The sequence below is a fragment of the Bombus pyrosoma genome, linkage group LG1, assembly GCF_014825855.1.
Source record: "Bombus pyrosoma isolate SC7728 linkage group LG1, ASM1482585v1, whole genome shotgun sequence".
Lineage (NCBI taxonomy): Eukaryota > Metazoa > Arthropoda > Insecta > Hymenoptera > Apidae > Bombus > Bombus pyrosoma.
In genome coordinates, this window is record NC_057770.1 from 13020978 (window position 1) to 13047674 (window position 26697).

At 34.1% G+C, this 26697-nt stretch overlaps 3 protein-coding genes across 13 annotated transcripts in view; 1 reads left to right on the forward strand and 2 right to left on the reverse strand.

Moving 5' to 3' along the window:
* Positions 1-26697, forward strand: part of LOC122565710 (protein eva-1) — a 328494-nt gene that overhangs the window by 222033 nt on the left and 79764 nt on the right. For all 11 annotated transcript variants that reach the window (XM_043722242.1, XM_043722330.1, XM_043722160.1 and 8 more), the window contains 2 exons: positions 8363-8512; positions 15710-15853. In XM_043722242.1, coding sequence (XP_043578177.1) covers positions 8363-8512; positions 15710-15853 — 294 coding nt within the window. The remainder of the gene's footprint in view (positions 1-8362; positions 8513-15709; positions 15854-26697) is intronic.
* LOC122566168 lies at positions 1952-2308 on the reverse strand. Its single transcript, XM_043723070.1, has one exon. The coding sequence runs from the start codon at positions 2306-2308 to the stop codon at positions 1952-1954; it is 357 nt and encodes a 118-aa protein (XP_043579005.1).
* LOC122566127 lies at positions 11889-12512 on the reverse strand. The gene has a single exon (XM_043722948.1). The coding sequence runs from the start codon at positions 12495-12497 to the stop codon at positions 11922-11924; it is 576 nt and encodes a 191-aa protein (XP_043578883.1). The 5' UTR covers positions 12498-12512; the 3' UTR covers positions 11889-11921.

The window sequence follows — 26697 nt, forward strand, 5'->3', positions numbered from 1 at the left end:
ACCACGCTTTTCGTTTCACTGTACAGTTCTTTAATTCTTCTTGTTAGGTTTTTACTAACCCCCATCTTTTTCATTTTCTCTTCCAGTTTCTCTCTGTTTAGTCTGTCAAACGCCGCTCTTAAGTCCGCAAAACAGGCAAACAACTTCCCTCTTTCTCTACTCAGCTGCTTGTCAATGATGTGACTTATCACGAACACTGGCAATACATAGTTACGTATCTAACAATGATTTGAAAATACAGTATTAGTTTTCGTTTGCCATTTTTTCTCTGCCTCTCTGATAAAATTGCTTACAATCAATTTTTACACTGGCAACTTTCGATACTAGCTGTTCACACCAGTGGCAACTAATCATTATTGATTTCGCGGGGTCAATACGACTTCGATATACACTGTGCACCGTATTCTACACGTATACCATACCATGGTCTATACTCTTTCTTTCATTTCCTTCTCTCGTTCTCTTATTCTCTCTTTCTCTCCATACAGTCACGTTTTTTCCGTGGAACAAGTTATACAGTAAATCCATTAAAACAATGAACACTAGCTCCAATATAAAATATCCTTCTTCGCGTTGCTGACCGAAACGCTCTGACAAGCATAATTAAAACACTCCAATTTCTTTGTGAATATGCGTTATGTGTTTCTGACAAGTCGCTGAGGTTATCAATTACGATTGGCACTGGTAATTCTTATTTTATATGCTGAGACAATGTCTTGAATATTTACAAAAATAAAAAAAAGCATTTTGAAAGATTTAGCCATTTAATTTAACCATTCACAATGTTTCTACCGCTTACATTTATCAAAATTGTATACGTAAATTTTACTTTCTGTAAATGCTTTTTTGACAAAGTAAACAAATACAAAAATCGATAAAAAGCCCTCAATACTAACAACAATAATTATTGTTCAGAAAATTAAAATTAAATTGGATCGTAAGTATAATTGGCATTTATCCTATTTCAATCATGGCTTGAATCAAAAGTGAGGCCCTAAGCTAATTTATTGAGTGACGTAAATCGAGAAGGACATAAGGAATAACCTTAAGAACTTCTTTTAGAGTGTTCCTCTTTGTTGAGGGGAAGATTTAGGTTCAATCCTGATATCGATTGAATTTATTTAATAGACCCTTGGATAGTTTATTCGACGAGTATTTCTTTTCGCTAGCACTTGATTTCGGCGTCTCTTAAATCTGTCCAAGTGTTAAATGGATGTAGAGGTTCTTACCTGAATTCTTACCTGAATAAGGATTTTCAATTCCAAACAACCTCGCCGTTTCCTGGAAGAAGCTTTATTAATTTGTATCCAGCAAAGCGGCAATTCATTTACTTAAATTAAATTTGGTGTCAAAGCAAAACTTCAATGAATTATTTTTAGTTTAAGATAGTAAAATTGCAGCAATATAAACATATACATATTATACTAGGTTTTGTAAATTACTAGAATATCTACGAATAGACATATTTCGTTGATTACGTGCGATACTGATTAATTTTGGAACTTCAAACCACAAGTAGATTAATTTGACGTCTTATAAGGTTTTATTTCACAGATACGCTATTTCATAGTATTTTGGTTTCACTTACATAAAATTCTTTCTTTTACTGTAAGTATTTTCAAAATTGTATTGAAATATTAATTAAATGTAATTATTGTTATACAATTTATTAGAATAACTTATTTTATATAAAATATTTGATAATTTCGCCTCAACATAAGTGTAAAAGGAGAATGAAAAAATAATAGAAGAATACATATAATAGTAGCACTGAATTTTCCAGGTTTGAAAAATTATAACATTTATACGCTATCATTTATATGCATACCCTGTGCATAGAATATATCATGGCATATTTTGGAAATCAGGCGATCGTGCTGTAGACCAACCCTTGTTGCTAAAACTTTTAGAAATGAAGTTTTCCAATCTTCCCAGTTGTATTCTTTATTCTTCAACGTACGTGTGTTTGATACCATTCTAGTGCAATTTTTTCCAAATACATCTTCAAGCACTTGATTTTCTTCTCCTCATTCTGGATTTTTAATTTTTCGCACTCCGTTTCACACTCTGATATCCAATCTGTGGCTTTCTGTGTTCCATCAAATTGTTTTAAGATAAAGTTTGTTTCTTCTTTATCATAATTATTGTGTTTTTTGAGAGTTTCTAACAGTCTTTCTATGTGTAGACTCGACCTGACTTCCGTCTTTATTTTCCTTTTGGAAATGATTTCTACTTCCTCTAAGTACATGTTCTGGAATACGAAATTCAGGTCCATATCGATGTATGATGCCGCCGTTCCATCGTCCATTGTGAGTATGATATTTCTGTATTGGCCTACCTTGGTTAGACTTTTCGAGGCGTTTCTGACTATTGCTGAATTGAACAACCGAGGATGATAATTTCTCGCTTGAAATATTCATCTGGGTGCACATTATCCAATCTTAAACACCCAATCTGAAGCTGAAGTTCATCAATTATTGAACAAATCCCCGCTGTGCGTATTTAAATTACGTAACATCCTCGACTCAACTACAAAGAAAAATGAATTAGTCAAATGAAGCACGTTTAGCTAATGACGTTTTAGCGCAATAAGTAGCACGTGTGTCGTCGCATAGATTTGCGGCCGACACGTGAGGCATCGCTTGGTTTTAGCACACAATGTGACACGTGTAACGTGTATCCGTCTTCTTGATTCATTACGTTTGAATTACGGCTTGCATTGTGTATATTCTCTTTCATTTTCTTTCGTGGTAATGCCAGTGAATTTGTATCTGTTAAATTAACACACGCTTCATTTGTGACAATCATTTAATAACTAATTGAAACGGTACAATTAATTCTTGTACAGGGTGTTCCATAAGTGATAATACTTACAACAGGGGATAATATTCTTTAATAATAATTAGAGAGAAATAAAATATCAAACCAAATACAATTGAAATTATATCGTCTGTTTCCAAGAACTTTTTACTTCTACAAAAAGTTATATGGAAATCCATCCCTATCTTCATATCTTTCAATTAAGGCTTAATACAGTCATTTATTTTCAAATTGTCAAGCTCAGAAATTTTCAAATCTAAATTTTCGGATTTTTATATCCTTGAATTTTCAAATTTGTTACTGTACGATAATATTTTTTACGTATTATTTCACTGCTTAATGGGCTTATTCGTTACTAAAAACATCCAATCTCTATTTTCCCAAAAACGTAGTTTTACACGAAAATATTTGGTACTATATTTTTTTTGGTACTTGACTTTATTGGAAACGAGATTAATCGTAGTTACATTGGATTCGCCCCTTCAAACACAGTACGCACATTCTCCATTTTGTTCCTGTTAACGCAATCTTTGGAGATTTGAAAAGAGAATCGTAACTATAGATGTTCGTAACAACACACACGAAAACTTTAGATGCCATCAAAACTGGGTCGATCGAAGAGGCAGTTGCTTGCTAAAAATGCTTTGTGCTAAGTCTATCGTCGCTTCCAGTACTCGAAGGAATTACGTCTTGCAACTATAGTATGACGCCTTTTTCTCGTCTTTTTCTTGCCAATTAAATCTTCAATCTGGACATTTAGCTCGAAAGATAGTTCGATAAGGGAGTTCCGATGTCTTCTTACCTTATTTTACAAACCATTGTATAACTTTGTCCTTTGACGAGCCTCGTTACATACTTGACGAGTTACTTTGTAACCTTTTCTCGTCCAAGAGGCTATTTGTTGCAAGTTTCCAATCGTCATTAAGAACGGAAAATCAGTTTGATGCTTGGAAATAGTTCGGTTTGTAGTTCTTAGTTTGACTTCAATTGTTTGATTGATGGTGTAATTATTAAGTCTTTCCTGTGTATCGACTAAAAAACGTTTCATTACTGGTAAGCAAATTTGGATTTTTGAGCATTTCATCTTATACTTAGCTTCATCAATGGTAAAAACCTGATTTGCTGTTAATTTTTAAATATTTAGATATACAATATTTACAATGGCGATGAAATTTGTTATGGTACAACAATCATAAAATAGAAATGGTTTAAAAACCGCATCGCCATGTGATATTATCAGATATAATGATTCTCAATTTTTCTGAATATACTTAGTATCATTTTTCTAAGATATCCTTTTTTTTTAACCCTTAGAGTGCTGAATACTCGGGCCCTATGCGGTCCGTACGGACGGCGCGCGGCCAGCGCTGACAATTACTGTGGACTGAATGCTTTTTCGCTATACTGAACTCTGTCGATTGACTATTCAAAGCGCAAATCGTAATAAGTTATAGTAATTCTTTTGCACGAGATTAAATGATTCAAGAGCGTTATTTTTTAGTATTAATTATTTATTGTAAACATTGAAATTTACAATAAACTAGAGTTTGGGTAGTAAACTAGAAAACAATAAACTAGAAAACTAAATTTAGTAAATATAACACAAGTTAATAATTCAGTTGTGCGATTATTAGTCGTATTTTTGCTAAAGGATCGTCATTTACTGTATTGTTATCGTTAAAGAGCAACATTTGTAATAATACCATGTATCAATCTCGTGCTATTATTTTGCGGAAAATATTGCTTTTCAACAGTTCGTCCGTAGACCAATATTCTCTCAAAGACAGTTTCAATTCTACCAAATGTCCAAATTGGACAAATTGTGAATGCAAAGTATTAAATAAAAAAAAAAGACAGTTTCTTCGAACGCGGCATTAACATTGAAATGTATTTATATTTATCTCACACAAACGTAACAGTATTACTTCTGCGTAGGTACTCGGAAAAATTGACAAACGCATATATGCGTTCTTAGTCCACACCGATGGCTTTCGCCAGACGCATATATGCGTCCATAGCACTCTAAGGATTAATAATAATAAAAAAGGAAAGAACGATTGAATATCATATCTCCTTAACAAGAATCTTTTTATTCGTACAAAATTTATATACAATTCCACCCTTATTTCTTCTTTCCGCCCAAGTGTATTCCACCTCCTGTTAACCAAATATTTCTTTCAAATATTCCACATTCACTGCGAAACTTCCCCGAATTGCCTCTTACGCTCGTTTCACATACACTTCCGTTAATAAAGAATCGCTGGAAACGAACCGGAGGTCGTTTCCCTCCCGCATTCTCGTAATTTTTCTTGAAATCCAGAAAAGGCGTTTCTGTAACCGCAAATGTTTGAAAAGTTTGAAAAGCCGCGAAAAAGAGGCGGCGTAAATGACGGCTCAATGAAGTAGGGTTACGACACTTTGTCTCAGACGTGTAAGTACACTCGGCGACTTTAAAAGAGCGGTTCGTTTCCCGCGCGAGAGATTCGTACTTTTAAAGGTCGCTTTAAACGTGACTTCTGGAGAAACCACGCCTTCAGGCAGATAATTATATTATGCACCGAGTTACACTAGGCGTTTCAATTATTCATTGAAAATTGTTGTTTCTTTATTCCTGTTGGGGTTTAAGGTTTAAAATAATTCTACCAAAAAGTTTTATTTGAATTTTATACAAATATCTATAGCATGGAAAGTTATTCCTTTTGAAAATAACTTAACATTATGTTGCATTCCAAGAATTTTGTTATATTATATGATATAAAAAATATAAAGATATGTAATTTTTCTCGCATAAAATGTAAATAACTACAATATATAATTTTTCTCGTAGATTTTGATACTGACTTTTATATAGGAGTGAATTTTAATTATTTCTTGAATTTTCTCCAAATTATATTTTCATAAATATCTTTATAATACACATTGTGTACGCGCACATAAATGAATAATATTAGGCTGTACACAGACTACGTAACAAGTAGTTAACATTCGAATGCATAATTTGCCACAAATTTTTTGCATGTAGGGAAACGAAGTGCATGGTTTTAATATCGAAGATAATCATTTTATTTACGATTCAATTACGCAGTTTATCGAAATCCATGCCGAGTACCTGCACCATATCTTCAGATTATGGCTATAGTTTATCTTCTTTATTGACAGTTGTTCGATTTTCTCCTGAACAATTTATACTGTCAGCTGCTATTATTCATTACGACAATCACACTTATGATCTTCAAAATAAAATATAAAATTGGAAAATCAGATTGATACAAATCATTTATGACTTGTGTTATTATAATCTAATTATAACAAACGTAATCATTTCTGTCGTAATCAATATCCAATGAATTTAATTTAACAATTCATAGAATGGCTTCCAGAAACTTCTCATTGTCAGTATAATAGCAATACCATAACATTTGAAATTAATACCTTAGAATCCCAATTATCCAGACATTATACCTATAAATATACACCTATAAATTGATTCACTGGCGATGTATCTTCGTCGACAGAAATTCTAGTCCTTAAGATGTAGGTATAGTCACGTATTTATGACTAGAATGAGATTTCTTTCCGTAAGAATTTCATTCTTGATAATCGATACCATAAATATTATCGTCAGATCAATCTGATTCTTAACTTTCCAGATTACTATTGATGAAGTACACTACCTTAAAGTAGTATTATCAACGTATAATTAGTTCACTATCCAAGAGACTACAAATTTCTAACTGAATTTGAAATTTATATTTAGTTATTTGTATATTTGCTCATTTCTTTATTCTATAAATTTTTGTTGATTTTCTTTAACATATTATGACATTGAATTGAAATAATTGATCAGAATCAGGATACGTTGACGTGCATTTGCAAATTCATGTTTCCATAATTAACATTTAATATCTCGTAAATATTTAAAAAATTACTTAATTTCGTACATTCGCTTACCAGAAAGAGATAGCATAAATAATCACAAATTCTGGAAGAAATATTTAAAAATAGCGTTTCGAATCATCATTTTTTATGCATTAATTTTTTACGTTCCAATTTACTAATTTGGTCATTATGGGTTCTTAATGATCCAAATATCTTGTGCTTCGTTTTCTAAATTTACCTAACTCTTAAAAAAAAAATTGGATATTTATGTTGCTTCTCTATTGAACCCCTCATGTAAACATTCGTAAAATTCAAGAAAATGCACGAGAAGTGCGTTGACCTTCCGCAAGAACAAGTGAAAATCCTGGGAATGTGGTGTTCGTTACACCAATAAGGTTGCAAAGCTAGGGAGTACGCTATGATTGCAACCACAAAAACGTGCTATGGTAGAGCACCTGATCTGGTTGGGTTCGTTGAAATTCGCAGATGCCACGAACCGTAACGAGACGAAGCAGGTTTTATCGAAACCCGTATCTCTGGCAAAAACCGTTTCCATCCGACTTGTTTATGCGATTGTCAACGGGTACGTATAGACCAGGCCACGATATAGCGAGCTCGTAAAATCAGTCAAGAATGAAATTAACACATTTCGAGTGTCAGAGCAAACGAATTTTTTTTTATTGCAGTGTCAATTTTTATTGAATGGTATAGAAAAGCACACATATTAAAATAAAAATTGAATATGGTTTATTTTTTAATAACGAAGAAATTTTTATTCCGATATCAATGTATTTTATATCAAGTGATATAGTGAAATATATTGAAATAAAAGTTAGATATGGTTTGTTGTTTAATAGCGAAGACATTTTTATTGGAATGTTAATAAACCGATGAAAGTCAAGTATTTCATCACATTGTATAAATATAGATAGATAGATCTTATTTCCTAGATTTTACTAGATTTCGACGTCATAAAACTAGTTGTCGTTTGAGTTAGTTAGAAATAGCTATGAATTTGTTCACGATATAGCATAGTATAAATAAATTTTGCAGAATATTTTGAATGGCAATAAAAAAATATGAATACATTTAAAATGTTAGACAGTTTTCCAATAAACATGGACAATATATTTATGACCAAAAAAAACAAACATTATTTTTCGAAAAAATGTTTCGAAAAATGTAACGGTTAAGTTACGTCATGTTCTTTCGTGAAAACTAAATATAATAGGAGAAATAGTACAAACTCTTTGGAATGAAACGGTATTAAAATATTAATGTTACATTCTCTCATCCACTAGCAAGTGAAAAAGTGGAATTATGTATATTTTACTTCTTTTTTTATAAACAATGACACAATTTGCAAAAAATTCAATTTGCAAAATAGTAGAAAATGTTTCTACTACTTGAGATAAATGACAAAATACCAAAGTGTAACAAAAAAAAAAAAAGAATAAATGAATAAAAAGATTTTGTCAACTTGAGATACGAAAATCTAGAAGTTTTGAAGTTCGAAGACTGCAATTTTCTAATCACATTAGCATTCATACTCGTACAACAAAATTGTATTTTGTCATATTTTGAACTTGTAATTACGTTTAACATGACAATAAAAAGCAACAGTGGAGCGGTGAATTTATTAAAAAGTTCCTTTATGTTCCAGACGAGTTCAGAAGTAAAGTTGCCTGCGAGAATGACGTCATCAATCTTGTCTGCCACCCTGGACAAAGGGTTGCCATTTTCAGCGCATCGTTCGGCAGAACGGAGTACGAATCCCTTCAGTGTCCTCAGCCCCACGACGTGAAAGAAGAAAGTGAGTAGATTTTTTTATTGTTCTAAAAGTTCGTTTTATAAATAAAATTCTAAATATTATTGTTGTATTTAATATACTATGAGAGCCAGATATTCTAGCAACTAGGTCACAACGGACATTTTTTTTATATTGCATAAAATACTAAAAATCTACCTCTCTATTTTTTATTCATGAAATCAAGTGTCCTTTCGTTTGAAAATTCCTATACATACGTAGCCTGTTCGGAAATAAAATTTGTTAAAATACAATAGTACATTTAAGCTATGGTAACGTGGCGCATAATAATCATGGGTTTCTATAAAAATACTTCATTATTACTTTAAAAACTTTTCTAATTTTAAGTTTAGCTTGGTAATTCTAACTTTAACAATATTCTTCTAGATGGAAGTATCAATTAATTACTCTTGATTTCTTGATACCAGGAAATCTAAACTTCAGTTTTGTTTCACATAAATTATAAAAAGTTTGCGTGAAACTGAAATTTTGATCATCAACGTCTAGCTTTTAGCTGTGGAAAAGATTTAAAAACGCTCTTAGGTACAAGTTAGCATCTTAATAATTCTACTAAATATCGTTCTCGGAACCATAAAAGCCCTCAAAGAAAATAACGACCAAAAAGATATTCGAAAGTTAGTCGGGTCATTAAATGTTTACGCGAGCGTAAACATTCATGACCGTGCCGTTGAAGCAAGAGCATAGAAGATATACGATATAATAGCAGCTTATGAATCTCAAAGAGCAATTCTGGTTTTTGATAAGTTTTATAGCAATACCAATATTCTCTAATTTCCTTTATCTTAATGAAAATATTATTCTTTAATCTTACCTTGTATTTAAGTGTTTCAATAATAGTTAGGACAAAATGTTATTATTATTTATTTTTTTTTAGTCCGTACCTCTCGGCTTTGGACGAACTTTCGATTTTACAAATCTTACATTTCTTTTATTGCACCTAGCATATTCTTACCTCTAATCTAAAACTAATGCCTACAATCTATTGCAACTTATGCCTACAAACTATTTCAACTTATGATTACACATTATTGCCACTTTGGTCTTTTTTTTGCCTCCTTGCTGCGCTACCTTCCTGTCATTCCACCCCGTCTTGTATTGCCTTTGCCCTTCTTTTCTCTATTATTGCTCTTAAGTCCATTAGTCCTTCCCCAGTCTCATTCAATATTTTTTCCATGTCTTTTGCTCCTCCTGTTATTTCACATTCTTCTATTACATGTCTCAGGTCCTCTTCTTCCCTTCCACATAATCTGCACCTTTTTTCTCCCTCCTCTTTCCAATGTTCCTTCGCTTTGGTCTCGTTTCCACACCTGAATCTGGCTATAATTTTCCTGTCCTTCCACTTCATCCTCCCTTCCAAGTACTTTGGCATCTCATCTTTGGTTATGTTCCTGTAGTATCTGTTGTATTTGGATTCCCCTATCCTTTTCCTCCTCTCTTCTGTTTCTCTCTTCCTTCTTTCTTCTACAATTTGGTCTCCTGTCCAACTTTCTTGCTCTCCTCCTGCTTCCCTCTGTGTCCCTCCGTTTCTCACCTCTTCTAGTTCATTCTTTCTCTTTCTTGCTCTTTTCCCTTCCTGGCCATTTCCCCAGTTTCTCTCTCTTTCCTTTATGTACTCTTTTATCAGCTCCTTTTCCAATTTTAGAGTTCTTTCCTCATACCCTGCTGCTCTTTTTAATGCTTTTACCTTGATTTCTTCTATCTTGCACTCTTCTGTCACTATGTAGTTTGGTGTTGTCCTGTCTAAACCTAAGATCCATTTTACGTACCCTCTTTTTATCCTATCCAGCCTTTCTTCCATGTTCCAACCCCATACCTCTGCTCCAAACAGTGCCACGCTCTCTACTAATGCTTCAAACATCTTCATTCACCTCTTGTAGTCCTGTTTGAATATTCTTTCTCCCACGCTCCATGTTTTCTTCATTGCTATCATCGCTCTCCTTTTCCTGTCTTGTATGTGCTTCTCATCGCAGCCGTTTTTCTGTAGTATGTACCCTAGGTATCTTATCTCCTCCACTTCTAGCTCTCCCCAATTCCATCTTCCTTGTCTCCTTTTGTTCCTTCTTTTTTCAAATATTACTATTTTTGTCTTTTCTGTGTTTAGCTTCAATTCTGCTTCTTTTAAAAATTTCTTGAGTCTCCTTAGCATCTCCTTTAGCTCCTCTTCTCTATCCGCCATCAACACAATATCATCTGCGTACGTCAGTGACCATACCTTTCTTCCTCCTATCACTATGCCCCCGGCTTGCCCTTTCCTTAGTTCATCTTCCAGCCCTGCCACGTAGATGTTAAATAACGTCGGGCTCAGCGGGCACCCTTATCTGACTCCCCTCACTGTCCAAAAGGCTTCTGTGTTACGGTTCTTGACTCTCACCACATTCTTCGTTTCTGTGTATAGTCCTTTAATTCTTCTGGTTAGATTTTCGCTAACCCCCATCTTTTTCATTTTCTCCTCCAGTTTCTCTCTGTTTAGCCTGTCGAACGCCGCTCTTAAGTCCGCAAAACAGGCAAACAGCTTCCCTCTTTCTCTACTCAACTGTTTGTCAATGATGTGACTTATCACAAACACTGCGTCGGTTACTCCTCTTCCTTTTCTGAATCCGAATTGGCTCTCTTCCAGTTTGGTTTCAATCTCTGCCTTTAGCCGTTCGTCCAGTATCCTGCATAGATCTTATATGCTGTGTCCATTAACGTTACTCCTCTGTAGCTCTTCGCTACTCTCTTGTCACCCTTCTTGTATATCGGACATACTACACCTTTTTTCCAATCTTCCGGTATCCCTTCTCCATTCCAGATTTTCCTTAATAACTCCCATACTTCCTTCGGTGCATACTTCCATACCTCATTTTCTAGCCCGTCCTTCCCCGTTGCCTTCTTCTCCTTCAGTTTTCTTAGTTGGTATATCACCTCTTCCTTCTCTATATTGTCTTCCCTCTCCTTTCTTATTTCCTCCTCCTCTCTCTGTTCCCCTGTTTTTCTGTCCTCTTTGTGCTCTTTTCCTTCTAGAATCTCCATAAAGTGATTCTTCCACTCTTCTTCGCTTATTTCTTCATCTATGCCCTCTCTTCTTCTTCTGTACTTGTTTATGTACTTCCATGCCTCTTGTTCTGTTTTAATCTTCCTGATCTTCTCCATTTTCTCTTCTTCGTGTCTTTCCTTTCTTTCTTTGCACCACTGTTTGAATGCCTTTTTCTCCTCCATTAGTTCTTCTCTGCTGCATTTTCCTTTCCTGAACTTTGTCATCTTCCTTCTCACCTCTCTTTTCCTCTCTTTCCACTCCTTGTCATACCACACTTTCTCTCCCATGCCCCATTTTCTTATCTTTACTCTCTTCATTGGTATTGCTTTGTTTACCTTGTTTTTGATTTCTGCCCACAGTTCCTCTACTGTTCTCCCCTCATAGGTCCAATCTTTGCATTCCTCCATGCTTTCCAGATACTTTTCCATGCTTTCGTTTGTCCACTCCCTTCTCTCCTTCTCTTCTTCTTCCCTTTCTTCGTTTTTTTTTTTGTAGTTCTGGCCCCCCTATTTCTACTTCTAGTGGCATATGGTCCGACTCTGTTCTTTTTCCGACCTTCATGTCAATTATTTCTTCTGTCGCCTCCTGGTTTCCAATCACATAATCTATTACTGAGTTTCCTCTCTCCCCAATATAGGTCCACTCCTCTCCTTCTTCATCCCTGCCGTTTATTATCGTCCAGCCTCTCTCTTCCAGGTACCTAAGCAGTGTTCTTCCTCCCGCGTTTATTTTCTTGTCTTTTGATCGCCTGCTTCTTTCTTTCCCTAGGTCCTCGTTTACCTGCCCTCCCTCTTCTCCCGTTCTCACGTTCCAGTCTCCGCCGACGATCATCACTTCCTCTTCTCTTCCGTCTACTCTTTCCTCCATCTCTTTCCATGTTCCTTTTGTGTCTTGATTATAGACCACTATTATCCTGAATGTCTTATCCTTATATGCTATTTTCCTTTCCACCATATTGTCAATTATTTCTTTGTATTCCAGTTCTTTCAGTTCCTTTTTTATACCGGTTATTATACCCCCTTTTGCTCTTCCTTTCTTCCTTATTCTCCTTACTGCCCTACATTTCCATTCAAATTCTTTGGGTAGTCTGTATTTCACTTTTTCGATTACGTCAAATGTCTTTAAGTACTCCCACACCTATTACTCCTGTTACATTCCAAAAGCACATTTTCATTCCCCCTGTATTCCCCACCCCCTTTTCCCCTTATTTCACTTTTCTTCCCCTCTCTTTCTTTCCTCAATCAGTCTCTCTTCCTTTTCATTCCATCTGTACCATCTGTTTCCCACCTTTAGTTTCATGTAGCCTGTCTTTACGTGTTCTCGCTTTTCCCTTCTTGTTCTTGCTTCCCTTCTTATCTGCTGCTGTATTTCCCTCTCTTTCCTCGGGAGGTCGTCATCTATATATACTCCCTTTACCAGTCTGCTTTTTCCTTTCATTATTCTTATCTTCTCCTCTCTTGACTTCATCGTTGCCACCATTATCGTCGTCCTTTCTCCCACTCTTATCGTGTGTGCCTTTTCTACCTCTGTCTCTATTCCCATTTTATTCCTTACGAACTCCTTTACGGCTTCTTCTTTGTTTCCTTCCTTCCAGTCCACCCCCTTAATCACCATGTTATTTCTCCTTTTCTCCCCCTCTTCCCTTCCCGCTCCTCCTCGATTCTTCTGATCCTGTTTACTAATTCCTTCCTTTCCTTTTCCCACTGTTCTTTTTCTCTGTCTCTCTCTCTTCTCTCTCTCTGGCTCTCTCCCTCTCTCTTCTTTCTCTTTCCTCTTTCATTTCCCTTTTTATCTCCTCTTTTATTGCCCTCATTAACTCCTCCAGCTGTTTTTCGAACATTCCTTTTATTTCTTTTACCATAGCTTCTAATCCTCTTTTCATTTTCTCCACTCTTTCCGTCATTCCCTCCCTTCCTTCCCCCCTGGTTGTTATCTCTTTTTCCGTCCAACTGTACCTTTCTAGTGTGTTTTTGGACTCTTCTTTGTCTCCCGCCTTGCCCGTGTTTCTTGGCCTTCCTCTGACTGCCGCCATCTGTTGTTTGTTTGCCCAACTTTCTGCTTCGCTTCTGCCTGCCTAACCTCTTCTTTTTTTTGGTTTTTCTTACTTGTAAATCTCCTTTGTTTTGTCTTCTTTTCACTTTTCCTTATTTCCTCCTCGTATGTTCACACTTTATTTTCCTCTCTTCGTGTCACTTCCCGCTTTCCTTTCCTTTTTCCCCTCACACTTCACTTTTTCTACAGAGCTCCCCGTCCACGTGTTACCCTTGCCTCGCACCAAACCGAAAGTCTCGACAAAATGTTATGTTCTACAGTGTTATGTCATTTTCTCACATAAAGATAATTTCATCTAATTTCGGATTAAATATATACCTATACAAAAGATAAATAAAATAATCGTAAAAATAATATAACTATTAAATATTATACTATAGCTACATGTATATTTAATCTTAAAAATTTTAATAACGAAAAAATTAAAAAAATCTGATCGTATATTTAAATACTGATATTTTGTAACAAGAAACTAGAATTAAGTATTGATAAACTCTTGTGTTATCGACATAAATATAATACAGTTATTGAATTTAACATTTCCTGCAGAAACGTAGATATATTTCTAAAATTCTAAGTTCCTAAAAATCTAAGAAACAGATGTCCTTTCCTTTCATGAAGTTACTTTACATGGAACATGACGTTAAAATAAAGATCCATGAAACTGCACATTTACATTCAATAGCCGGACGAATCGATTCAAAGTGCCGCAATTCGTGGCGGACTTTACGAGAAAATGGAGCAGAGGTCGGGTCGCTACCAGCCCTTTTGTGACGATGTCCAGACGGCATCCTCGTGAGGATAACAGCTCTGAAAACACTGAAATGCCATTGGCTACGGATCATTCCCTGTAAAAGTTTTTTTTTATCTGATACGCTGATTTTGGCCCTTCGTGACCTCGTTAGTCTACGAATGCTTCTACGAATGTTTCTGATTATTGCGATTTTAATTTTCCAGTCGTAATTTAACATATTCCAATGTAGAACCATCAACCTTTCTCATCAGTCATCAATCTTTCTCATCAATCATCAATCTTTTACATAATGAGAGCCTAATAATCATCAGTGAGTGTACTAAACGTCAAGAATAAATAGATGAAATTATCATTTTTATCATCAGAAATTACAATCATAATACATTAATTAATACTTTAACGAAACAAGAAACTTTATAACTAAAACACCAGTAACTAGAAATTTAATTTCCATTCCATGATATTTCTCTGACAAGGACTTTTATTGAAGCTTCTAGGATTAAACTAGATTCAAAACGAACATCCCTATGAACGTTCCTTATCAAATAAATTCTCGAATCAATTGAACTTCTCCTACGGTTGGCTCCTGCCAATATCGTAACCAATTCAAAGGTTTCCTTCCTTGTTCTTCAACTTCGCCCAAACGTAACAATGAACTACATGTAATGGTCGTTTCCCGAATGGTCATCTACGATACTGTCACTCGCGATATCGTTTCAATCTGCGTGTTTCTTGGCCATGTGACACATCGTCCTGCTCTATCATGTCGTTCTCACAAAGGTACCTACCGTGACGGTGACATGCAGAAGTGACTTTTGACTCTGACACACTTCGAGATTTCAGAGGGGAAAGTTAGCTAAATTGGAACTTAATTTCTCCAAAAATGATGATATTTCATGATTGATACATAAATGTCTGTTTTTCTGATTTGGTTTAGGATTTCTTTTCGTTTACTAAAATAACAAACGACACGCATGATACATGCTCTCGGAACAAAAAGAATTTGAAAAAGAACTAAAATAATTTGAAAAAAAAGAAAACTAAAACCATTTGAAAAAGAACTAAAACAATTGAGAAATCCGGTTTAAAGTGAACAAAAGAGAGTAAAATGGTGCTTTATATTCATATGAGCGTTATGCAGGATTCATGTCAAGCGTCGGATTATTAACCGTAGATTGATGAAGTTGACATTTCCATTAAGCGCTCTGAAGTAGTCACAGTCGACCTTTAATCCGGTATTCAGTTTTCATTCGACGAACGATCCGCGCAATTTCTGGTAAGCTGGGAAACTAGCTCTTTTTTTCTCGTCTATGAAGCTACGAGCGAACGTACTGAATAGATCAATTCTGCCTGGTTACAGCTTGTATGGCATCGTACGCGACGGAAACCGTGATGAATTTGTGCCATGGGAAACGTCGCTGCTCGGTGGTGGCAAACAGTTCGACGTTCGGTGAGCCTTGCAGTCCGGAAAGCAGAACGTATTTGAAAGTTGTCTACACGTGTGGTAAGTCTGATTGTTCTCCTATGAATATGTTAATTATTACGATAATGTTAACGCACGTTCTTTTTAATAAAAAAGTTTATGTAACTTTAAATTCATGTCAGAATATTTGTGATTATTGTAGTGTTATTTCAAGGTTTTAAAATGTAATTTTTTGTGATATAATAGAGGTACTTTTAGGAAAGCTATATTTTGGAGGTCATTATTCTATTAGAAAGGAGAAAATGAATTTAGAATTTGTGAATTAATTATCATTTGCAATTGATAAATACGTATTATTATATACACTAAAATAATTTGTACTAATTAATTCGTCCTTCAGCTTTTGAATCCTTTTAATTACAAAGTGATCCTTCGATCAATTAAAGTTTTTAATTCTCAATTTCCATCTTTCACATATTTATCGTCATTACAACGCAAAGCAATATCGAACGTTCTTTATCATTTAATCATTTAATTAAATAAAATTTGTGAAATTACGAAACAATTACGGAAACAATTATTATTAACCCTTTCCAATATCCAGCAATATAAATTAATTATTATAAATATTATTCCTTCCTCGTTCATCAACTTTAGAATAATTTATTTTATAATATAAGACAAATTAAAATCAATTTCTACATATTACAACCACTGTATTGTATTAGTAAATTTACTAATGAACACATTAACATAACAGTATTAGCGATTATTTAATGTATATAAATCCCAGACAAATTTTTGAACTCAATTTCCTGTATACATATATTTGATAGGTTATTTGCAGAGTACGAAATCGATAGTCGAACGTTATAACACGCTCATTGGGAATATTTGAGACGAATTCCGATATTTTCCATGTGCGACAAATGGAGCGGAACATTTGTTTTGCGCGGAACGTCATGTTCTCTGTGATCTTTTATGAAACCGGTTCGCCCTGGAAAACTGTTCGCCGTTACGTAATAAATCACCGTGTATTTTTAATGCACGAATGAAAACAACCGAATGACGGAAGCAACCAATTTAATTTGAACCGCGAACAAACACTGTCTCGGGTCCACCATTCACCGATTTTTACAAGCAATTTCCCATCTGAGACGCATTAATTCGCATTATTTGACACGAAAAAATTTATTCGTTTACTTGCTATTTTATGAACTTTTGTCATTTTTTACCAAGCATTTTTCGATCCAGTTTGGTGATCGTGTAATTCTTTTTTATCTGAAATGATTACTTCTGTTAAAATTAGATAATAATAACAGAAGTTAAAATACTGTATTGATATTTCAGAATACTTTCAGATAGGATAAAACACATACGCGAAGCAGAATTTTTGTGAGAAACAATATATACATATAATTAGTGGGAACTTTAAAATAAACATTATTTATGTCGTTTCATCTTGTACAGAGCTAACATTTACTATTAATACATACATTCATTTACTATTAATAAATCTATCAATTTAAACATTGACACAATATAATACTAAAAATTACATATATAGATGAAACTCCAATTCAAACAATGTTCTATGTATCACAACATTTTTACGAAGTTTGAACAAATTTTCTTTCAAGAAAAAAGGGTACAAGATAAAAAAAGGGAAAATCATATAAAAGAAAGATAAATTTTGTGAAAGATAGTCGCAGCAGGACATGAAAGATTAAATATGGCAAAGCCTGATGAGCAAACAACAGAACATTCACGAACAAGTCGGAAGTCCATGTCAGTAGCGTCGATTGACCCAAAAAGCTTGAGGACGATTGACGCGGAGCTGCCTACTCGCGGGAAGTTCTTCTGATGGCTTTTCACTCCGGATGGCTCGTTTCTGTACTTAATGGCCAGTCAGTCTGAACGAAAGGACTTGCTTAATAGCCATTGTTTGGACCGTTGGCAAGTGAATAATGATCGGTCGTATTCCATTCGGAGGTACCGCCAATGCTAACCTATAACACTTGAAATTCACCAATTTTCGAGTACGTTATATAGAAACGCTTTGTTTCCTTAATGCCTGTTTCATTCGCTCCGAGATCATTATATTACAAATATTTGTGTATTTATAGGAAATTTGAAATGTAAACGTGAACATAATGCACATATGATGTGCAAAGGTATATAAGATATTGAAAACAAAAAGTTCGTTATAATATTTAATGAGGAAAACAAATACATATTTAGTTAGCTTTCATTTTTTAATTGTACAGTATGACTCTTCTGTAAGTATACAAATTAATTGACGAAAATAATCTTGAATAAATCGGATGAGAAAATTTGTGAATGAATTTGCTTATAGTATTTATTTTATTTCTACTTTTTTGCTGCAATATAAACATACATATATGTATATTTTAAACTTTGCACCGAAGTGATGCTATCATATTTTTACAGATACTTTCGTTATTTCACAATATTATTTAAACACCTTAACATTCTCAAAATTGTCTGAAGATCATTTTTACTTAGACATTTAGACATTTTTGACACAAGTATGATTCAAAGATTTATTACTCGAATGAATAGTACAGAAATGGAAAGAAATCTTCATGGAAGAAATGCGGATCTGATTGGTTGTTTTTGACAGACTCGACACAATCGTAAAGTTGAGGACACGTATTGGTCAAAAGTGTTACATATACAAACAAAACAATGTAACATTGAATGATGGTGAGAAGATAATATACAGTAACCAATCATTACATAAAAGGAAGCTGACTAGTCAAAGTATGAATCTGAAAATTAAGAAGTTATAAAAAGTAAGTAAATAATAACGTGATAGCAGGTTGATGTGTCTAAAGTAGGTTGTGAAACAGCAACACTCGTCAGGGGAAAATATCTCGGAAGCTCTTTGAATAATGAAAACCACTACCGTAAGATGTAATTTCCCCAAAGAAATTAAAAGCGCATTATTTCTTGTATAAAACAAATAAATAGAGCTAGTATGTTGCACGGTGTATGTGCGCGTCATTCACGATAAACAAAAATAGAAATTGATATATTTATAATAGATGAAAACATTAATCAGTCAAATCAAAAAGTATCCAGAAACTCACCATAGAATATCCTTAACAAAATTCACAGAAAATAACGAGAAACGCAATTTCCAACGTTCTATCTTTTAACTTAAAAATCCTAAACTCATAAACGAAAACAGTAATCAGTCAAATTACAAGATACCCAAAAAATCATCACATAATATCCTGAAAAATTCTAAGAAATGTAATTTTCACTATCCCAATTTCCAAACCCCATTAAACTCCTTTAGGAGAGTATTATAATCATCCTAAAGAGAATTCTTCGATAATCGTCAAAGGCACGTGCTCTAGAAAAACTCCTTTTTCCGCTTCTTCCAAGAAACAAACACTGCGACTATTTTTACATAGTAGAGGAGAAATTTTACAAAAGAAGATTGGAGGGCCAATTTTCTAATCTCGATGGCACGTCATGAAGCATGGAGTTCCGAACCTTTTCGAAAACAGGTCCATATCTAACCACTGGCCACTAACGACACTCTTGACGATACATAGAGTAGTCAGCTATCTCAGCCGGTGCGTTTCTGTGGAAAATTCCAGAATAATGATACCGGCACTGCCTTTAACGAGCCACGTCGTTCGTTCGACCCGAAGAAATCCGCTCGGGCATCGAGCGTACCGCGTCGCGTATAACGAGCCGTCGCTTGTAATGCCAAGTTATTTTCATTGTGCACGCGATACAGGAAAGAAACGGGGACTGGCATCTCTGCTTTTACTCTATTTTCTTCTTCCCTCTTTCTTTCTAACTGGGTTGAGAACTAACTACGGATTCAACCGCGAACGCTTTTAATGGCACTCGTCGCGTAACATTGTCGCTGCGGTAACGACCGACTGCTCGCATCGTCGGCGAATTTATAGCACCGGCTGGGCCTGGGATCACCGGTTAACACGAAAAAATGAGCATCGTTATGATGTTTGTCATTTGGTTTGACCAAGTTTTGTTTTTCTTCGTTTCCACGCAAGTTTCGGGCTAGAGACAGTAGAACATTTTTCGGCAAGTAACAGTGTTGTGTTTGTTAATTGATGGATTAGTGTGATTATTGTACGAAAAGTGTTGATTTTTTTGATTAAAAATCTACTGATGAATTATGGAGAGAGACAGTACCTTAAATGAATTCTCCTTACTTTGATTATTTGATGATTACATAGGAAAAATATGACAGGTCAATTAATAAGTAAGAAGAATTAACAGTAAAAAAAAATCTACAATTGTCAAATCTATAAGTGTCGGACTAAATTTTTCATCATAATTAAGATTTACAACAAACTTGTGTAAAACGTGCAATTCAGCACTAAACATTTAAACATAGAAGCATTTTCATAAAAATGTTATCTTAATTTAACACGACTGATTAAGTTTCATAATGTATCCAGATGACGTGTATTAATTGGTACATTTTATCCATTCCATTAAATTAATGTAGGAATTGCAAAAGTGCCAAGCATGAACAGTCCTAGAGGTTCGTACTACCCTCGACACGTTACACATACTCACTGAAAAAATAAAGAAAACTACGACAGATAACGAATGTACGAATGCAAATGTTTACAGTAGTCTAATTGCATATTAATCATGAGTGTGTTATCTGTGAGTGAAAAATAAAGGTGTTTTACAGGTTAATGCAATATTTATCGTATTTTATACCTTAAAGTAATAACTTGATGTATCTGTATTAGATCGATACATTAAGCTGTGCTTGCAGCTTTCTTGCTGTCAGGCTTGATCAATTACACGCGAATATACAAATTAGTTATGTAAGTTGCGTGTGTCACGACCGGCTCAATTCAAAACCGGAGATAAAGATGTAGCGACACTCGGCAACAATGTATATCACCCAAGCGAAGTGCCTAATGAACCATCAATATCCGGTCAAAACGGTCCTTCCGACGAATGTTCGAGAAGGCGTGCGTGGCAACAGTCGCGGGCGCCTAACAAACTCGAGGATAGTGGGGATATTGAGGGGTGACAAAAGAAAAATAATCGAATCCGATCGGAAGTCGAGTTGTCAAAGTCAGTCTTGAAAAGTCACACCTAGAGCTCGGAAGTAAATTGTAAACCAAGTGTTAGAGAAAAATAAAGTTTCTTTTTTTTATCTTTCATCTTAAATTTCTTTTTTTTTTTGTTATTTTACGTGACACGTGCAACGATAGATTCACTCAAAAAAGAAATAGTGATATAAATAGAAAATAAGAAAAACAAGCTTCTTCAGTAATAAATATTTCAGTTAATATTTTCTCACTTTTTGAATCACACGAATACAGAATTATTTCTAATAATACACGTATAATATGATTTTTATTATTCTTATTACTTTTTGATTGTCAAAAGTCGATTTAGAATTTTGTGTACTTTTAAATAAAAAAATATTTTTCTATAAAGCACGTAAACAGATTAAAGGGTGTATTAATAAAGGACCAATCGCTACGAATTGTTGTTCAACAGCCACTTAAATAAATATATAAATATAATAAAATAAAAATATATAATAATATATAAATATGTAGTGAAAACGTATAAATATAATAAAAATATATTCCAGCTGGAAATAACGTTGAAACATTGGCCGAAAGTAAAACGAAGTTTCGAATGTAACTACATTTCTAATGTTCCTTTTCTCTCATTGTAACACCGCAAAGGCACCGCTTAAGGCACTGCAAAGATAAATTACAGAACCATAAGACAGTGTTTAAAAGTTTTGTTTCTAGCAGCTTCCCCAACGATTTTCCATTTCACGCGCGAGATGAAAAATCGACTGTTCACAGCGGCAATCAATTCGAGTAATCGGTGGAGTGTTTCACGTACTCGCGGCTGGACGCTCTTTTTATTTAGTTGCGCATTCTATTTCCCCGTCGAATTTTATACGCCGATCATACCGCTTCCATTTTTTGACGACACGCCGATCTTTTCCGGGATATTTTTTCTGAAACATAGCTCACGCTTCGATACTAGATAAAACGGTCTGCCGTAATTGAGAACACCATTGCAAAAATTCAACTCAACCTCAACGTGCACCATGTCGAGAATTGTAATTTTATTTCAATTTAAAGTATCAAAAGAGTTCGGAGATAGAATTAAAAAAGCGGTACAATATTAAAGAGATCGTGGAGAGTGGAATGGAAAAGTTAAGTAATATATAAACTGCGAATGTTTATGCAAGTTAATATTTTTATGAACATACACATGTTATCACTTGAAATTTTCAAATCATGCTTCTGATGGGAAAGAATTTTGGACTTTTTAAACTCTTGTCTCGAAAATGAGAAAATAACAATAGTTATATTTATCCAAAATTAATTATTAGACTTATGTCTTTTTCACTTAAATATCTTTTCTTCCTTTTAATGAAAATTTAAATATTCCTTTCTTATATATTTCACTAATTATTTTTTAATAATTTCCAGAAGATTAGATTAGATGCTATAAGGAGTAATTTATTTTAAACATTTTATGTATTTATGTATTTTAGCTGCATTCTGAATATTTTTGTATTTTTACATTTCCTATAAGTGCATAAACATCTGCAGTCTAATAACATAATAATAAAATTGAAAAGGAAGTGTAGAATTGTGTTTTGGAATCAGGAATGAAGAGCAATAAAGGTGGATAAAGGGGAGGATGATCGTAGGCAACTCGAATCGTGATTGCTCGACGCAACTCGATGCAAATACAGGTTTCCTATTATGCAAACAATCCTCATTACATTGCTATACCTTAAAATACAATACGTTTAATATAAATGTAAATATAGGACACGATGTGCCGAGTTAATTAACGGAATTCGTTGAATGAAAACGAAATGTTGAAAGAAATCTAAATGAAATAATCTCAAAACTTTTAGTCTATTCTCCTTGTTGATACTGTTTCTACTTTTTCGAGATTTCGTATATGTGGCATACAGTTCGGGTTATAACTTGATTTCGGATAATACATAATTTTATTGTGATTTCATTACGGCTAAATACAAAAAGCAATTTTATACGTCTGGATTACAAAATATTAAAATTATTATTTGTTTCGATATGAAGTACTTTCTGAACTTACTTTTTAACATCGATTTAGCATTTTATAATATATAAAGTTGTTTTATTTATGCCGAAGCAGATAAAGTTACAACGATTAACGTTACAAAATAACATTTTAATATGGATTTAATATTGGAAGCAAATTAGAGTATTTTCTGATGTTTAGAAAAGGAATATAGAACATTTCAAAATCAGATTTTGTTCGTGAGTCCTAAACATTTCCTAAATAGTTTTTATCAAAACGCTCCTTCAAAGATTGCATCTCCTCTTAGTTTACTGAATTATCAGATACTTCATATGTGAAGTACAAGCAGAGTCTTTAGTTTCATGATTATAATATCAACGATAATTACTTTCATCAAAATTAAGAGTTACACAAAAGAGTTATCGAGAGAAATATACAAAAATAGAATTGAAATGTTTCCATATTCCACATTAAAATAACAAACTACAAAAGTCATCATTTATTTCTTTTACTTAGATGAATAAAATTATATAGATCTTCAAGTCTTCTTCTATTGATTCAGCATTCCAACCATAGAATAAAACAACATCACGACACGCTACTATTTTCAAATCGTCCATTCGAAAAATAATCGGCTTACTCTGTAGTCGCATTTATCCTCTAATAATCGTACAATTCATCGTAGGGTTATTTTCGAACAGAAATTCCATCTGTCGTCGTGTTTTTTTTCATTAAGGTCCGATTTATTGAGGCTCGTTTCGCGAATCGCGCACACGTGCCTGTGCAGGACCGTACCAATTACTGATGCATTAGCAAACAGGTATTTCGCGCATTGCATTCATCGACCCATTCGTATGTACCGACGGATATTCTAGCCACGAAATAGAACTCGTTATTCAATATATACACGTTATACTCTTGCAAAACGTTCTCTCTCTCTCTTCACCAACGTAGTGATCTGCAATACCGATTGATATGTGTGAGGTTATTCATCTTGCGTTTCCGTTAATCATTCTTTCTTTCGGTTAACTACAAAGTACGTATTTAATGTGTGCACGTGGATTCGCTAATCAAGATTCATTCGTCTTATATTTAACAACTGAGTCGCCCATTTACCAAACTGATTAATTCCATAAAACAAAAAGTAGAAAAATTGATAAAATTATACATATGGACTTATCCATTTTAACCTGTAAACCCCTCAATTGTTATTTCTTCTTCAATGAATATACATACTAGATGTATATTATATAGTACTTTTATCCAAAAATAGTCTGATACTTCTTTTTATTGAGAAAGAAGGAGAGTAGAGAAAAAGGCAAAACATGAAAAAAGAAGGAGGGAGAACACGCTGTGTTGGTATTCTAATTTAACAGTAAGTCATGCACGCCTGTATAAGGTGCGGCAGGGGAGCTTTTTACACTCGTAAGCAAAATATGCGCATACGTTCAGCAGATGAAAAACTCCAGGGAATAATCAACGTGCACGCCACAGAGACCGCGAGTATTCTTGCCCGCGAGATCGAATTTTGTTTTCGTCCCCTGACAGTTTTTATCGTGGCAGGTTTTACCGAAGTATACCTATTGCAAGTTTTCTTGCGTGTAAGGGTTCCAACGATAGCTGTGTTGCAGCTAATCATTCCATAAGGCTCGCGTGAAAGATGGGAGCATTTTGCGATTCGCGGGTTGAGATAGGGTTACGTTTCATTTTGTGAAAGATTTATGAAGTGAGAAGATATTGGGAGAGGTTAAGTGAATTTCTGCGTTTTATTTTTATTTTCTTTTGAGCTTGATTGTGTATTCATAAATATTATTGTGGGATAGTGTGACATCAGGGAAGGACGTGGCGTGAGGGGTAATTGTTTATTAGCGTTGTTAAGATATGTTAATGTTGTCAAGGAGTGTTGTGAGTGTTACCAAGGTATGTTAAAGGAAAAATGAGCATGGTAAATGCTGTCAGAGTTGAATTTATCGTGGTCGTGTGAAGATCGTTGTGTTGTCGTGTCGTAAAAGTAGTGAGAAATAAATACGCGAAACGGGATATTGTATTCGTTTCCGTGTGAGTGCAAACGATATTGTATTTATCATACTGTAACCTACAAACTAATTTAATAACATTTCTACATTATTAAATGTGGATATGATGAGTAAATATTAAGTTGTCAAGTTTAATCCCATATTTGTGAATTTTATTGAAAACTATTTTAGTTTTAAAATATAAATCAGTTTGGTTTAAAAATATAAATCGGTATATATGTATAATTGTGTTTGAAACACAATTCTGTCTATTACAATTGCTTACAGTACCACAACAATATACAAAACCATGTAAAATTTCTTGTATTTTTCATTTAAATATTAAAATTCATTGAAGTTCGCTCAATGCCCGACATGTTGATTACGACACGTGCATGAAATCAAACGTGATTCCTATTCCAACAACGATCCACCGTTGGAAAGCATTGCTACGATGTTCTCTTCTTCGTACCGCTGCCAACGTTAGACCATTGACCCGGAATAATTACGAAGCGATCTCAAAGTCTAATTGGATCCGCATGAATTATCCGCGTACATCAAAGTACTTTGCGGCGAAACACGCGATGATTTGACACCATGCTCGGTCTTATTAAACAAGTGGTCATTGGTATTTAGTACAGATACAACCAACTAAGACAGTAATCAATTCTTTTGCGATGGTTATTTAAAAATTGATAATCTTTAATTTACATTAAAACTTTCATCTCTTATTTGTTAAGTAATAAATAATTTGAAATTTGTTAAAGTTATTTATAAATTTATAAACATTTTTGCGAAGTATTCTTTCTTTTTTTTTTGTATGTTTGACATATTTAAGAAATGCGAAGGATACAAGTAAATAAATTTGATTGCTTTATCCCTTGGGCAATATCTTCTGAATTAAATATTCAATAAATGTTCTTATATAATTTAATATTTTATGATTGACGATTCTTTGAATTCAATTTTGATATTTCACACACGAATGAGATATTAAACTCTGTGTAAAATGTTTTGTTGTGAATGTATCGTGGACAGTTCACAGGATGACAGGAAATTTATGTGACACGTTAAACGAAGTATGAAGGAAAGTTTATTCGGGAATCAAGAATATGGCGCATCCTTTTCCACTTCATTTGTCGTCGTTAAATTTTCTCGATGACGTGTCGCGAAGAAGCGCGAACGCTGGCGAAAATGGAAGAATAAGCGGAAGAAGGAAAAATAAAAAGCGACCTAAGTGACAGAGGGAAGAAAAATGGCTGAAGTAAGACCTGTCAAGGAACTGTCTTCAGTTTTTTATGGATTATTGGATCGATGTTGTTTTTCAACTATGGATCAGATGCTTCTACGTAAACTATCAAAAAGTTTTAATAAATATTTATCTCTTCATATCTCTGCACTGCTTCAAATACATCTAAATACATTTTAACAAACAATTCCATTTAATTTTTAAAAGTTAACTGATATTTAATTATTTTAATTATTGAAGTTAAACGACCAATTTTATTACAATGACTAAACTCTTGTAATGTAACAATTATACATGTATATTTTCTAAAACTTCTACTCTTCATTTTCTTCGTTTCTTCACTTCATATTCTTCATTTTGCAAAACTTCAAATTATTATTCATTTTTGTTGAAGGTCACTGCCTTTAAGAAAACTCTACATCTGGTCTTTTTAGCTTTCTAAAGCATTGAAGCCATCGACAGCGCATAGACAAAAGACTGCGACGAAGGCAGGCCATAAACAGTCGAAAGGCGACGTTGGCTTCAGGGTTTTTCAGTTATAGAGTAACACTGCTAGCGTGCGGATCTGGACCAGCTCATAT

Excerpts from the sequence above, each read along its gene's own strand:
- LOC122566168 (XM_043723070.1), bottom strand. The coding sequence starts at position 2,308 with ATGGACGATGGAACGGCGGCATCATACATCGATATGGACCTGAATTTC.
- LOC122566127 (XM_043722948.1), bottom strand. The coding sequence starts at position 12,497 with ATGGTGGAAAGGAAAATAGCATATAAGGATAAGACATTCAGGATAATA.